The following is a 14,642-nucleotide window of genomic DNA, read 5'->3' on the forward strand; positions in this document are numbered from 1 at the left end:
GTTTTTCCACGACAACCAGTTTTCGTTCTGTGAGCTGTAGGAAGTGGAGGTCATTTGCGAGTGGCGAAGATCTAATCATTCGTCGTTTTCGATAACCACAGTTTGTATTGACATTAGGAATGAATTGTAATAAGCGCTGCCCCTTCTATTGGGGGTCCGCCTACGATGGACAGATGAGAGATGAAAGAAAGCCTGACATTTATTGTTTGTTTTAGCCATCGCTTCTCTAGCAAAGCTACCCGTCAGGTAGTGAGAGAATGACGCTGAACTTACTGGCCTGCGGGTCGAACTCGGCTTCTCATCTAGCTCTCAATCACAATCAAGACGTTACGTATCTCACACCGACCAGCATACATCCCTCCACCTCGATTCCTTCCTCATCTCGTGTTCTTGACCTTGTTTCGACCTCTGCCCATTCCCTGCTTCTGCTCTCCTCCGGTGAAGATCAACGGCCGGGCAGAAACATATTACTCGGGGCAGGTACGAACACTTATGGTCACCTCGGTCCCCGTTGCGCGTTGTGGGACGATGTCAAGCCTGAAGGACGGTGGAAGGAGGTCGACTTGCTAAATAGTTTAGGATTGGATGGAGACTGGGAACCCGTGAAGATAGCTGCCACTTGGTCAACCAGCGTTATCGTATATCAGAAGCTACGCGGGAAGGAGAAACATGCGGATGGTGGGAGCTCCAATACCAAGACTCCGTCGGCGACGCGGCAAGAAGGCTCTGGGAGTTCCGAACAGCTCGTCGTTTCGTGCGGGTCGAACGATTTCGGGGAATTAGGAACCACCCAACCCGTCACGCTTGATGCGCCAAACCCTATACCGGTCTCGCAAGCTTCTCAAAGACCGACGATCGTCGATTTGGGCTTGAGGAATGGGGAAACAGTGGAGATGATAAAAGGAGGCCAGAGACATGTTGTCGCTGTCATTGCGGGCTTGGACAAGCAAAGAGTGATAGGTTGGGGTGCATCTCGGAAAGGAGAGCTGGATATATCTAGTCTCGGTATCTCCAAGACGAGCTCAAGCGCGAAAAGCAAAGGGAAGGGCAAAGTAACAACGTATCCGCCTACTTCCCCTCCGACTGCAATCAATGTGCTAATCCCAGAGGGGGTTGGAATCGTCGATATTGCCCTCGGAGCATCTCACACCCTCGCCTTACTCTCAAACGGACGAGTGTTCGGGTGGGGTAGCAATGCGAAAGGCCAATTGACAGACATCGACCACTTGGAGAACGTTAAAGGTATAGCAGCCACTTGGGGGGGATCATACTTTCTCACTTCAACCGGTGAAATCCTGTCGCAAGGTTCAAACACCCATCTTCAACTGTTGCGAGAGTCGAGCATATCATCGGGCACTCCCAGAGGGCAGGTAGAGGTCTCTGAGGGAATGGAGGTAGATCGGATCGTCGCGGGATCGGAACATCTGCTTGTTTTGGGGAGAAAGGGGGAGAAGCAACAATTGTGGGCAGGAGGCTGGAATGAGCATGGTAATCTAGGTCTAGGAGACGAGAGGGACCGAGATCGGTTGGTCATGGTTGAGTCACCCACCCAAGCGCGGATGTTAGGGCTCTGGGGAGGATGTGCATCAACATGGGTCTGGATCGACAAGAGTCTGGCTTGAGAATCGCTCAACATCGGCGAACCGTGCATAGATCAGGCGGACTGGACATCGCGTCTCGATCACCGTTCAGGGATCATGAGTTGATCCACACACCACTGCTCCATGGGACAATAGACGAAACGGATCATCAAAGAGCCTCCTCCTGATCCACATGGTCCACCTCGGTTTTGTTCTTTGGCTTTCACGGCTTCGCGACAATGCTTGCCTCGAGGGAACAGCCATACACGGAATCAGCGCAGATCGGGGATGGACAGAAGCGCAGGATTAGAAGACATGCTCTTCATAGACCCCATCAACCTTTGTCAATTTTGCTCACAAATACATATACACGCAAGCGATCCCACAGAACGACTCGGTTGCTCAAGGAGGTGGCCATCACTGTCCGCGTGCATGGTACACCCTCCGTCCAGTCAGTATCGAGTATCCCTCGTGTATGTCTGATACTCAGATCTTGCATCGTTCATCATCAACTTTCTGTCTTGCGTCATAGACGTCGCTGACACGCGTCCAATCAAAAAGAAAAGGTCTAGACAACGCATCGTTCCAAAAGAACGGGGAACGAGTGAGTGGGACTCGATTCTGTCTAGAAATCGATTTGGTGACGATCTCTCATTCCAGTCACTGTGTCTGTAGGTCACCGCTTCTGCGCACATCAGTCGATCGCCAAAACCCCGATTCCAACCTCGCTGTCAACAGCCCCTGCTCATCTTTGAAACTCTGCATATCGTTGTCCCCAATATGAGCAAATGTAATGGAACTCTTGCGCCAGCGCCCACACCAGGCCGACTTTCTCTTCTTCCTCCTCAAAGAACCTCCCCGAAAAAGGATTACTCCGAAGGCTCTATGTACGAAGAGCTCGACGCTGAAGACTTGGAAGTCTGGAGACGCCGTTATGCGACCTTCAAGCAATGGAGGATTGAAGTGCCGAATAGAAAAGACCAGGAGTCGGGAGTGAGTTCCGCATCATCATTTAGTAACGGGAAAGGAGTTGGGGTAGGAAGTGCCGACTGGAATTGGAGAGACCAAAGCGACTGTGGCACCATACCTTCGACTGTCGTTCAAGGTGGACGGAAGGTTGAGCCCAGGGTCAGAGCCCGACCCCAAGCCGAGCGTCCGGCACCTATTCGCCACCACCCAGCATCTCGGAAAACACCTATCCCCCTTGTGGCTCATCCCCCACCGACTACGCAGTCGAGTCTGCGTCCAAACCTTGTTCACCGTCCATCGACTAGAGCATCATCAGGCTCGCCAGCTCAAGGTGAATTGGTTATACCCTCTCCTTCGCCGTCTGCTGGGTACGCTGAAACAGAGGCATACATCGCCTCAGCTCTCCATCTCCCGCTTGAGATACTTTCACAAACGACACACGGAGTGGTTCCACCTCGAATTCCAACAAGCAGTAAACTCACTACTGGTCGACTTGGATCTCTACTCAGTAAGCGTCGAGACAGACTATCCAATCGTATCGAAAAATCCACATCAAGCACTACAACGCCGTCCTTTATCAGCCGAAGGCTAGACGAAGAAACCAAGCGATCATCAAGCGGGACCCCTGCAGATCCGAGTCATAGCCGTGAAATCAGGATCAAGTTGGACCGAGGTCAACCCGTGGGGGCGGTCTTGGAGGGGGACCAGAGAATTACAGTGAGTGTAGTGTCGAGCTTGCGAGACCGTCACTTCTAAGGAGGACCTTCTCCTTTCGCATCTATCGGCCCTAAAGCTGATCCCACTTGAAAGGATCCCATTCATATGTCGTTGCCTCGTGGTCACCCTTCCAGGTCGCGACCACCAACCGAAGCCACTGTAGCACGAGCTGCGCGACAATCACTCCCTTTCTCGTCACCAAATCCTATAGCGTCCGAGGTGATGCCTTACGCAACAGCTTCACGAAATTCTGCTGCACGTAACCACCAAACTGATGCCAGGTCCGTCTCAACTGCTCGAGATACACCTTCAGCCCATACCATCAAACGGTTTGCACGCACACCCTTACCGTCCTCCGCTACAAACACATATACGTCTCAGGTAAAGGTCCCTATTTCTGTCAAAACGACAGACGGGTCGGTGCCAAACTTGTCACGGCTCCCACCAAATCCCTCGATTTCCGGCTCCGAAGATCATGTCATTGGAGAAGAGCAGCCGCTTCGCCGGGATAACGGCCGTGACATCGGTCCTTTCCCCAATCAGATTTCCCTTCCATCTTCCGTATATAGTTTCGAACCAGATCGTACATCTGCCCCAATTGCGACAACTCACAGACAACAACCACCGCTGCCTCGCCCTGCTATCACTCCGCACACATTGCTTGATAGTCAGACTGGCAAAAGAACCTCATGCCACCGTCATCGTGCTCCCTCCGCAGGGGATCTGACAGCACATTTTGAGCCAGCCCTGTACCCTCTACCCCCAAGCAGCTCGACCGTTGTGTCCACTCCCGAGACACGCGCCAAAGCTGTGAGTGAAAGCTTCGCTCTGAATTGGTTCTCAGATGACAAAAACTGATGTGACTTGAAGTCTGCTCACCTGAACCCGAAGCACACATCAGCTGCAGTCGTTCCTTCGCGCGCAGACTCGTCAGAATCGGTCATACCAGAATTTGCTAGTCACCTTCAGCGCCCGGCGCGCATTGCTCCCTCGAAGGTCGCTCCCTCCAGGACTGTGTCACCTACACTAGGAAAGCGGTATGACGAGTCTCCTTCCCTCCCAGAAGCGCTGCACACATCATCCCGTGAGTCAGCCTCTCATGATGTGCGGGTAACATCGCAAGGTCGTAAGGCTCAAGTTGAGGTCGATACGCTTCCTTCCGCCCACAAGAACCAGTACCTTTTACATCGCCTTCCGGCTTCTACTCCTCTGAGTATAAGGTCAAATGAGGATCAAGTGTCTTTTGAGGTCCCTCAGGGATCGAAAGGGAGACTAAGAGTGACTTTGAGGTGGATATGGGGAGGGAAACAGTCTCTATCAGGATCTGATTCCGGTGTTCCTCCGCCCCTGCCTCCAAAGAATTATGGTCTGCTCGACCGAGTGAATCCAGTCGCTGGTGGCGGAGAGACGCCAGCCCAGTGCAATAACAAAGATCGATACCGAGTCGGGGCCACATCATCTGACAGCAAACATATTGTTACCGAAAGAAATCAGCCAGGCACCTCATTTGCTCCCAATGAGATTCCGACCCGGCAACGGCAGTATCCGATTCCAGGACATCTTCGACCACCCCTAGATCCACCGCCTTGGAAGCACAATGAAACCAAACGCAGTCCTCTGGTTGGCTCTTACCAGTTTCTCACGCCCACGGGAGTCGATCAGCCTCAATATTACTCTGGCGCTAGTCTTCCAGCGTATCGTCCGCCACATCAAATCTACAATGCGCAAGTACCGCCCGTACCATTTGCTTATCCTCAACCTCGCATGAAATTAGCAGCTTATCAATCTGCCGCAACCTTGAATGGGCTTGGTATGCAATCGCCTCTCGCTCCAAGCTCACCAGCTAGGGAGAGTGAGGATCCACTTTTCGAGGAGCGATTGCTACTGCCGTCCGGCGCGCCTGGCTTGATAGGATCTGGTTTGATCCCCTTTCAGCATCAGGCTGTGCAGCCACATAAAAAACAACGATTCTGGTATTCCCAACCAGAAAAATTGTCAGTGTGGCAGAGGATCTTTCGACGAAATCGAGAAGACGGTAATCACGCTACCATCAGGAACTGGAGGAAAGGTGTGAATGCGGGACGAGCACCCACAACCGTCCCTTACATCAACAACACCAGAGCTCCGTCCACCATCTACCCACCAGTGCTTTCACCAACGATCACCATGGGTCAATATCAGCCTGCCGTACGAGGCGATAGATCACCATATCTGTGGAAGAGATCGATGTGGCGAAGGCGAAAGATGGACGAAGACCGTGGCGTCTCGATGCAGCAGCGCGATCAGCCGGGATATACTCGACGTAAGGGGGACTCTATGCCTCGAGGGTATATGAAGCGACAACGACAAACGAACGATCAAGTCGGTCTATTTACAATGGCCTCCAGAAGGAGGTCTCGACAAGGTCTGGCTGGTCATCGTGATGACATGGAAACAAAGCTGAAGACGAGGAGAATCGAAGAGAAAGAGAACAGACGGAGAGAGCGAGCCGCTCGTAGAGATGAGAGAGAGCAGCAATTGGCCCACGCACTGGCTATTCATCCGAGAGGAAATGAGGGTGCAGGCCGGCGTGGGGACATGCTGGTCAAGGTGAGCGGTGATCGGCCTCTAATAGAGGGAGGGCGAGCGAGGATCGGCAACTGGATCAAAGGGGTATCCATTAGAAACCGGTACAACGAAAATGTGAGCAGTACTCAAGTGTGGAATTTGTACAATGAAGCTGAGCTTGAGTGATATCCAGTCAAATCGAGTCCAGGCGGATCGTAAGGCGGATCGTAAGGCGGATCGTCAAGCGGATCGGAGGCGCCTGGGCGACATAATACCTGCGACAGGCTCAAATACGAAGGTAGATCAAGCAATAGCGAAAGAAGGACTCACATCACGTAGCGGGCCAAGTCAGTCTAGACGTGATGATGCGATCGTCAGGTCCAGAAGAGCAGAAACCCAAGTTCGAGATCTCGACACACCGGCCGAAAGAGGCTTAGGTCTCCTTGGAGTGTTGTCAAGGATGGGCAGGCACTTGAACATGGTTGATCACGACAAGAGGGATGCGCTTGATCGAAAACGACGATGATTGAAGAGTTTGAGTCACGTGCGTGTGTATCGTCTAGCCGATTGGGGTAGAAGTCAGAATCAACACAGGGGGTCAGGAGTGAAGTTGACCATCTTCCTCTGCCTGGGTTGAAAGTCCTCCTGCATCGTATATAGGTGCCATGCAGTAGCATGCAGCTCTACTCCTTGGGTATGCTCAACGGTCGTGATCATGAGACGGCGTGTGTGATATGGTGAAACGGGAGTGTTAGATTTTGAAACGCTCAAAGACACTTTTGCAGCGGTTCTTCGAGGACGAACTAGGTGACCAATGCATAAGACAGATAAAACCTCAACCCTCGACTCCGAAGAGAACCCTTCTCCGCCTTTCCGCCTCCCCTCTCAATCTCTTCTCGACACTCTCACTGATCGGCCAATCAAAAATGTCTTCTCTCAGCACTGGACTGAGGGCTTTCCACGGTAAGAGCCAGGACCATCGGGGACCCATGACGATCTCCCAGTTTCGTGTTCGACCGAGATCATACGGTCTTTCTTCAGGTAAAGCCGGGACTATAACCCCTCTCCTCACTACCCCTCCATCATTTCCGCTTTCGTTATCTCCACGGAGGACCTCTGGTATATCGCCGTGGTCGTCCACCACCTCTTCTCGTGAAGTACCCTCGCTCTGTCCCTCTGGACCGTACGACGAGTGATTTTCGAAGGGAACGAAGAAATATGCCCGATCCGAAAACTTGAGGAGGTCATCTTCCAGTTTCTGCGGTATGGATCGATTTTGCTTGACGAGCTTTTGAATGGATGCGATGGTCCGAGAATGGGCAGAATGACGACCTTGATCTATGGTGAGGTTGCCGTTGAGAAGTAATGAGATAGATGAGGTTGCTAGGCCCTGCGATGATTGTGTCAGCTTAGTCATCGTCTTTTGCGTTGTCATTGCCCTGGAATGACAAGACCGACGAGGCACGACGGCAATTGGGAAGGTGTTTGGACAGATATGTCACGTAGGACAAAGACTGCCCTTACGCCTCTCACAGACAAGATGATGGACCACATCACACTCACCGCAGTGACCAGAGCCAATATCAACCCGAACCCAACCATGAGTCCTACTCCCAGCCTCATCACACCACCGCCATCATCTTCCGACCGATCCAACTCCCTCCAACCTAATATGAGACCTCCGACAAACCTGCCTACAGGTCCACCCGCTATGATCCAGCTCGGAGTCCAATCCCACCAATATGTCCTGATGTTTTCGGAGGTATGAGAGAGCGTGTAGGCTGCGAGAGCTCGGTGGTACATCGGGGAATAGAGTGGTAGTGAGAGTAAGACGACTGAGGGCGGGGTGTAGAGTAGGAGAGAGAGGAAAGTGGGGATGTAAGCTGCCGTCAAGCAGTTTGCGAACTGGTTTCGAAGAGTAGGATTAGCAAAGAAGTTCGAGGAGCGTGAAGCTCTTTTCTTATGGCATTGTGACGGTTGGTCACAACGAAACAATGGTCAAGACGAGGTGACTGGGCCTGGGCCATGGTGATCGAGCCATCAGGGACATCGCTCACAAAAGGACAATGATGATCAAAACCACCTCTACAGACCCCACATTGTGAACAATGTCTCGTCCTGGCCGGTTTCCATCTCCCCCCACATCTCCCTTTCCAGCACCTATCCACGAGAGGCACATCTTCCATGCCATCTACGGGCTCATTGTTCGCACGACAGATCGTGCCTGCTTCGGAAGGGGCGAGACATTCGAATATCTTCAGTTGGGATCGGATAGCGAGCGCAGGATCGTGCGGGGGGACAGACTGGGTCGAAGGGAGGAAATAGAGTCGAAGATAGTGGATCGTGATCGTACCAATCAGGATGGTAGGTAGAGGGGTGTATATGCCTGCATTGTTACATATGTCAGCTGGGCTGTTTTTGTTCTTATCTGCGGCGCTGGAATCGAAGCTCACGAGCTATTGTTGGGAGATTGTACTGCTTTACGAGAAGAGCTGTGTATCAGGCGATCAACGGGTGTCAGGAAGCCCCGAAGTGTCTGCGAAGACAGCTCACGTCCTACTTCATACCTGCATATCTTCCATGCCGCGCTGCCATACGAATAAAAGATGTATCAGCGTCTGGACCTCAAGGTGGACATGGCACAGACTCACTAGAAGTAGCTCAAGAGGAGGGGAGGGATGAGTTGCTGTATAAGCCAGAAGAGTCTCTTCACGAGCATCCTAAAGAGAGAGGGGTGTTCACCCGCTCTGTACCCACTCTTCACCGTGCTTTTGGGTCTGATGGTTCTCGCTGTGACCATCCGGATTGGGTTTTCTCACCGTCGTCGGCATCGTCGGCGTCGTCTTCACCTTCGCGCACAACGCGGGGTCTCCGCAAGAACAACTGCCACGGTTGGCGGGATGATTTGATTCCGTTCCGTGTGTGGTGTGTGAGCATATTTACCCCAGGTTATTATTAATTTACCCCGCGTTCAGCTGGCATCACCTGCTCCCCCATCTCCTATCTGGTATCTCAACATTCACACTCCAATCTTTCTGTGTATAAGATATCCTTTGTCTCTCATCTCACTCGATAGACAAACAAAGCTCCAACGGGTAAATCCTCTCGACTGAAGATCATTCGGTTACCTCAACATGAGCAACCCCGCTCCTGTACCGGTCAGGCAGGCGGGAGGGTCCGATGTAGATTCTCGCAGCAACAGTACGTTCATCCCTCCTTCTGCTATTCACCCATCGACGCTTCGAAAACAAAGCGCTGACTGCCATGCGGTTCCGCAGAATTATCGACGAGTGCATCATCATCCATGCCGTTATCGCAAGGAGCTCCTCCTTCCGCCCTGTACAATTTTCGTCTTCTCTCAGCACTGCGATCGGATGATCCGGCTCAGGTCAAACCGTTCTTGGACGAGCTGAAACCTAGTAGTCACTCTGCGGAGGGGTTCGAAGATACAGAGAAAGCGGGAAAGCTGCTTGGTATGGCAGTCAGGATCGCCACAGGTGAGTGTGACGTTGTGGATGCAAATCGTTCAGAAGGTGCGGTATTCTTACCAAGCTGGACTCGGCAGTATCGACCATCCGAGAGATCCTTGCTTCGCCACATATACCTTCTCCAAACCTTCCTGTCAACAGTGGCTCTCATGCTACAGCCTTACACGTGGCTAGTGAAGTAGGAAGAGCTGATGTCGGTGAGTCTAACCGGTCTTCATCTGAGATATCTTCTGCCTTGTCGCCTCAAAGACTCGTCCTCGTTGACACGTGCGCGTAGTGGAGGTTCTGCTGAACGATCCAAGAATCAACGACACGATTCGCGATGAGCAAGGCAGGACTGCCCTCGAATGCGCTTCCAATCACGAGATAGCGGGTCTTATAGAAGGTAAGCTAAGTGTCACTTGACGTTCAGGATTGCTTAAACTTGATGTTGCCTCTTAGACTCCCGCGCTCAGCTTCAAATGAAGTACCTTGCTCGTCTGGCTGGGTACGTGTCAAGCCCGCTGAGCTCTGTGGAAGAGAGCCTGAGCATGATCGATTTCCTGGAAGGACCAAGGTGATTCTTGAACAGATACCGGCTTACAGCGTGTCGGCAAGCTGATAAACTACGCAGGACCGGCATCCTCAACTTGAGCGCTTTGGACGAAAGGAGTGGCACCAGTCTGCTTCATGAGGCAGCTCGGTGGGTTCTCCAGTCTTTCCGAAGGATTTCACTGACATGTGTGCTGTAGACGACGCGATCTCCGTCTCGTCGAGTTGGCTGTCAAGCGAGGAGCTGATGTCTTTGTGCGCGACAAGCGAGGCAGGAGGGTCCTGGACGGCGAAAAAGGAGCCGACGAGCGAATCAAGGTGTTTTTGAGGCAGTGTAAGTCAAGCGCCTGACGTAATGAGCAGTCTCTCTGAGGACACAGGTTGACCTGCGTGACCATAGTCAATAATCAGGATAGACTTGTGCAGGGTAAGAGCGATGGCCGACCACCTGACTTGAGGGGCTTCTTGAGCAAGTGGGTCAACTACCGGAGCGGCTGGAGAACTAGGTGGTTCGTCTTGGAAAACGGTGTATTGAGCTATTGTGAGTCATCCTCGACCGTATGGACGTCTTTCACTAACTATCAGGTAGACCGCAATCGGGAGGACGAGCAAATCGCGTGCCGAGGATCTATCGCGATGGCTGTTGCGACTCTTCATCCATCTTCCGATGGCTCGCGATTCGAAGTGTCATCCAAGGTGTCGTCGTCGGTGCCAAAATTCATCGTTAAATCGGCTCACAGGGCGGAGATTGCTAGATGGGTTCAAAGTATCAAACTTAACATCGAATACCATCAAAAGAAGGGAGGCTCGCCGGAGACTACATCCAAACGAAGTATGAGTTTCCACTCTCAGGATCAGTCGGCTGCGGCTGCCGTCAGCTCGCTTCCTCCTACCGACTCCTTCCTCAGTCCTAGATTGCAGCGATCCACCACAGGACTTAGCGGTTCCATTCCCGCGCAAAGTCAAGCAGGCGTTCGAGGGCGTACCGGATCCCCCGCGGGTGCCAGCATGACAGACGATGAGGTGGACACGATCTCCATTTTCGACGCCGCAGATAAAGATAGCCTCGTGGACGGCGGGGACCGTCAATCAAGAACTCATGGCATACCTCATGAGGCGACTTTCGATTTGGGTGTACTTAATATCAAAGCGCAAGTTGAGACCAGCGAGCAGCTCGTGGACTCCCTCACGACTCCAAGCTTGTCGGCCGAGTCTTCCGACGTCAACAACGCCTTAGCTCGTTCGGCCTCTCGACAGCAAGCGGTAAAAGACGCTCTTCGCCAATCTCTCGCCACTATGTCGAATCTCATTTCTCAGCAAAACATCATGACACAAGACCGCGAAAGATACTTCCTTGGTCGTATCCAGCGAGAAGTGGAAGCCAGACACATGTGGGAGGAAAACATGTTGGCAGTGGCACAACAACAAGCTGATGCTGATCAACAACTCACTGAGGCCGCTCGAGACAACGAGAGAAAGCGAAGGGCCCTCAGGCAGGCCAGAGAAGTCTTGGCTGGACTCGGTGGGACTAACTTGCCTACATCGCCTAGTACTGGTGAAGCCCCGGGAACTGTTTCCTTCGATAAGGGCATTCTCTCATCCGCTGCAACTACGGGCACAGAGTCATCATTTACTTCCGCCGGCAAGCCAGTGACCTCACCGCCGCAGATTATTAGCCGCCCATCAATGAACATCCAGGACGCGCACAATGCCATCCTAGCAGCCGAGACTGATGACGAGGGAGACGATGACGACGAGTTCTTCGATGCTATCGAGGCCAACACCTTACCCAACTTGAAGCTGTATGAAAGCATTGCGCATCCGGACAGGGAGAGACCAGGTACTCCAACTGCCATCGAGCGAGGGTCATTCAATCTCGATGCACAAAAACCGCTTGCCAGCGGAACTATCAAGGAGCTTCTGTCGAGAAAGAGTCTGGAGCCGTACCTACATGTGCGAAACAGACTTCCCATTGATGACGATAAAAGACCGTCTGTCAGCTGTGAGTAAAAGCCACCCATATTCCGGTAACGCAATGAATGGACTGATCTCGTCTCTAGTGTGGAGTATCCTCAAGTCTTCGGTCGGCAAGGACCTCACAAAGATCTCCTTCCCTGTCAGCTTCAACGAGTGCACCTCCATGCTGCAGAGAATGGGTAAGTCAGATTCCACACCGGTGAATTCAGATTATTCGGCTGACTGTTCACGCAGCCGAGGACATGGAATATGATGCCTGCTTGACCGTCGCAGCTGGCGAGAAAGATAGTCTCAGGCGTATTGCTTTTGTCGGAGCTTTCGCCATGAGCAACTACAGTTCGACGATCGGCCGTATCGCGAAACCTTTCAACCCCCTTCTCAGCCAGTCTTTCGAATATGCCATACCGAATAGGTATAGATACATCTCAGAGCAAGTCTCGCATCACCCTGTAGGTTCTCGTGACGTCCTGTCGAGGCTGCTCTTCACTTAAGCCAAATATTTCAGCCTATCTCTGCTTGTTACTCTGAGTCGCCAACGTGGAAATACTACGGCGAGGTAGATGCGCAAAACAAATTCCAAGGAAGGAGCTTTGAGATCCGACCGACCGGTGTGGCGCACGCCGAATTAATCATTCCAAAATCTTGGGTCAAAGAAGGGTCCAATTATCCAGCTGCTGGACACGAGTACGATGACGGAATGGTTGTAGAGCATTACTCGTGAGTCGATCGGTACGGATTTGCACACAACAGAAGCTGATGAAATCCTGCAGTTGGAAAAAGGTAACTACAAATGTCTCTAATTTCATTATGGGGAATCCTATCATCGATCACTATGGAGACTTGATCGTTAGTGAGTACCTCTGCTCTATACTCGCTTTTGGCCATGAGGTCTCGCTGATCCAATTGCTCCAAACAGCCAATCACCGAACGGGAGAGACGTGTACTCTTACGTTCAAGCCCAGAGGGTGGCGAGGGAAGGACGCTTTCGAAATCAAGGGCCAGGTTCTCGATTCCTCGGGCCGACCTGCCTGGGACATCGCTGGTCGTGAGTACCTGTGCAATAGAGGATGACGACGTACCGATACATCGTTGAACAGGATGGGATACTCAACTCATCGCACGGCAAGCTGGTGTCGCTGCGCCTCTCGATGTGGACACGACTTTCCACCAGAATCAGAAGGAGTACATATTGCTGTGGAGGAACAGCGAGAAGCCAAAAGCGCCTTTCAATCTCACACCGTTTGCGGTGACTCTGGTGAGTCGACACTGTAAAAGCAAATTGAGCTACAATTAGCAGCATTACTGATTCCAGCCTATCAGAACGATATTCCCAATGGTTTGCGTCCTTACTTGGCTCCCACAGATTGCCGGTTGAGAACAGATCAACGAGCGTTTGAGAACGCCGAGTACGACCGTGCGCAAGGGTGAGTGACTCATTCGTACTCAAGCGTCGACGGACAGCTTCGAGTGTACTTGCTGCCTGCACTGACTTATGAACATGAAACAGACTCAAGACCCTTAACGAAGAGAAACAACGAAACACCCGCAAAGCTCGTGCTGAAGGTCGTCTACCTCCCCACGAGCCTAGATGGTTCGAGGAAACTTCCGATCCCGACAGTGGTGAAAGACTTTGGGAGCCTAAACGAGCCTCAGATGGTGAAGTCAAGTTCTGGAAAGAGAGGGAGAAGGCGGACTGGGAGAGCGTTGGCGTGGAGCATATATTTGCGGAGGACTAAGAAGTGCAGGGCGCCGTATAACTCAGAAATATCGAAAGGAGTCGGTCTCGTTATATTTGATGGTTCACTATGATCTGAAACAGAAATCAAAGCTCAGAGAGTCACTGCGAACGCTCGTACAGCGCTCGATGCACACGAGATTGGAAATGGATCGCACTCGAGCCTGTCGCTTAAGCTGTCGTTCTTCCTAATCTTCGCGCTTCGAGCCGACCGGGGGACCTGGATCAATATGGGTGAATGATGGGTCAGAGGAATCACAGATCAGAATTCGAGGCCGCCTTGGCTCAAATATCACAATTGCAATTTCCGTAAGGGACAGGATGATTATCACAGTTGTAACATCTCTTCAACAAACAGAATGACGGAAGCGTAACTGGATGAACTACGACCGAGATCTCTGTAGCTCCCTCCTGACCTTTTCCCACGCGGCTGACCTGGGGATGCAAAGGTCTCTGCTTTCGAAGTGGTCGAATCCGTCAAACCAGTCGGTCACTTCTGTATCCAGATGGAATGACGCATAATCCTCAGGGTCATGGGGATCGACAATGCGCAAAGATGAATTGCCGTTGTTGCTCTTGCAGAATAGCAGCACTCTTTGTTTGCTGGTCAACTGCTTTTTGAGCGCGCTAAGGTCCATTGCTTGATTTTTTTTCCCTGGATCTCCAAGTCCTGCTGTCGAGGCCAGCTGACTGACCTCGACAAGCTTGATCTGACCAGACCGCCAATAGGGTCGTACGTCGCAACGGAACTCGACCTCAACAGGTCTCGATTCGACAGGTGTCGGGTCCGAACGAGAAGGACGAGGCCGAAAATGCACAAGGTCGGTGGATGCATAGAACGGGGTTGTATTGCCACCAAGCGGGGTGGATGGATAATCATCTGTAGGAGCAATCGTGCTGCCACCAATCGAGACGATAGAAGCAGCATCAGAAGGAACAATTGTGTCAGCGACAGAGAGGGCAATCGATGCGGCGTCAGAATCAGCAAAGGAGCTGTTGTCATTGGAGGAAGACATGGTGTGTGAATGAAAATGACGATCAAAGCCTGTGGTCTTTGTTGACTGGCAGATATGACTGTGAAGTGTTGTGGGGACTGGT

The 14,642-nt window shown here is 52.0% G+C and overlaps 4 protein-coding genes across 4 annotated transcripts; 3 read left to right on the top strand and 1 right to left on the bottom strand.

Moving 5' to 3' along the window:
- Positions 1 to 257: 257 nt before the first annotated feature.
- IAR55_003807 (uncharacterized protein) lies at positions 258 to 1,622 on the top strand (the record flags this gene model as incomplete). Its single annotated transcript, XM_066946913.1, has 1 exon — positions 258 to 1,622. One exon carries the CDS (start codon positions 258 to 260, stop codon positions 1,620 to 1,622), a length of 1,365 nt encoding a protein of 454 aa, XP_066802292.1.
- A 738-nt stretch (positions 1,623 to 2,360) lies between these two features.
- On the top strand, positions 2,361 to 6,339 carry IAR55_003808 (uncharacterized protein; the record flags this gene model as incomplete). Its single annotated transcript, XM_066946914.1, has 4 exons — positions 2,361 to 3,266; positions 3,360 to 4,076; positions 4,137 to 5,948; positions 6,007 to 6,339. 4 exons carry the CDS (start codon positions 2,361 to 2,363, stop codon positions 6,337 to 6,339), a joined length of 3,768 nt encoding a protein of 1,255 aa, XP_066802293.1.
- Positions 6,340 to 6,648: 309 nt separating this feature from the next.
- On the bottom strand, positions 6,649 to 8,532 carry IAR55_003809 (uncharacterized protein; the record flags this gene model as incomplete). The annotated part of the gene is made up of 6 exons (XM_066946915.1): positions 6,649 to 7,203; positions 7,377 to 7,718; positions 7,871 to 8,199; positions 8,267 to 8,305; positions 8,367 to 8,401; positions 8,465 to 8,532. The coding sequence occupies 6 exons, from the start codon at positions 8,530 to 8,532 to the stop codon at positions 6,649 to 6,651; spliced, it is 1,368 nt and encodes a 455-aa protein (XP_066802294.1).
- Positions 8,533 to 8,947: 415 nt separating this feature from the next.
- Positions 8,948 to 13,545, top strand: IAR55_003810 (uncharacterized protein; the record flags this gene model as incomplete). Its single annotated transcript, XM_066946916.1, has 17 exons — positions 8,948 to 9,014; positions 9,092 to 9,310; positions 9,379 to 9,498; positions 9,579 to 9,686; positions 9,743 to 9,857; positions 9,915 to 9,983; positions 10,033 to 10,166; positions 10,233 to 10,373; positions 10,422 to 11,834; positions 11,893 to 11,988; positions 12,044 to 12,258; positions 12,315 to 12,526; positions 12,580 to 12,659; positions 12,726 to 12,854; positions 12,907 to 13,064; positions 13,130 to 13,233; positions 13,317 to 13,545. 17 exons carry the CDS (start codon positions 8,948 to 8,950, stop codon positions 13,543 to 13,545), a joined length of 3,609 nt encoding a protein of 1,202 aa, XP_066802295.1.
- Between the last annotated feature and the right edge of the window lie 1,097 nt (positions 13,546 to 14,642).

This window comes from Kwoniella newhampshirensis, chromosome 7, assembly GCF_039105145.1.
Source record: "Kwoniella newhampshirensis strain CBS 13917 chromosome 7, whole genome shotgun sequence".
Lineage (NCBI taxonomy): Eukaryota > Fungi > Basidiomycota > Tremellomycetes > Tremellales > Cryptococcaceae > Kwoniella > Kwoniella newhampshirensis.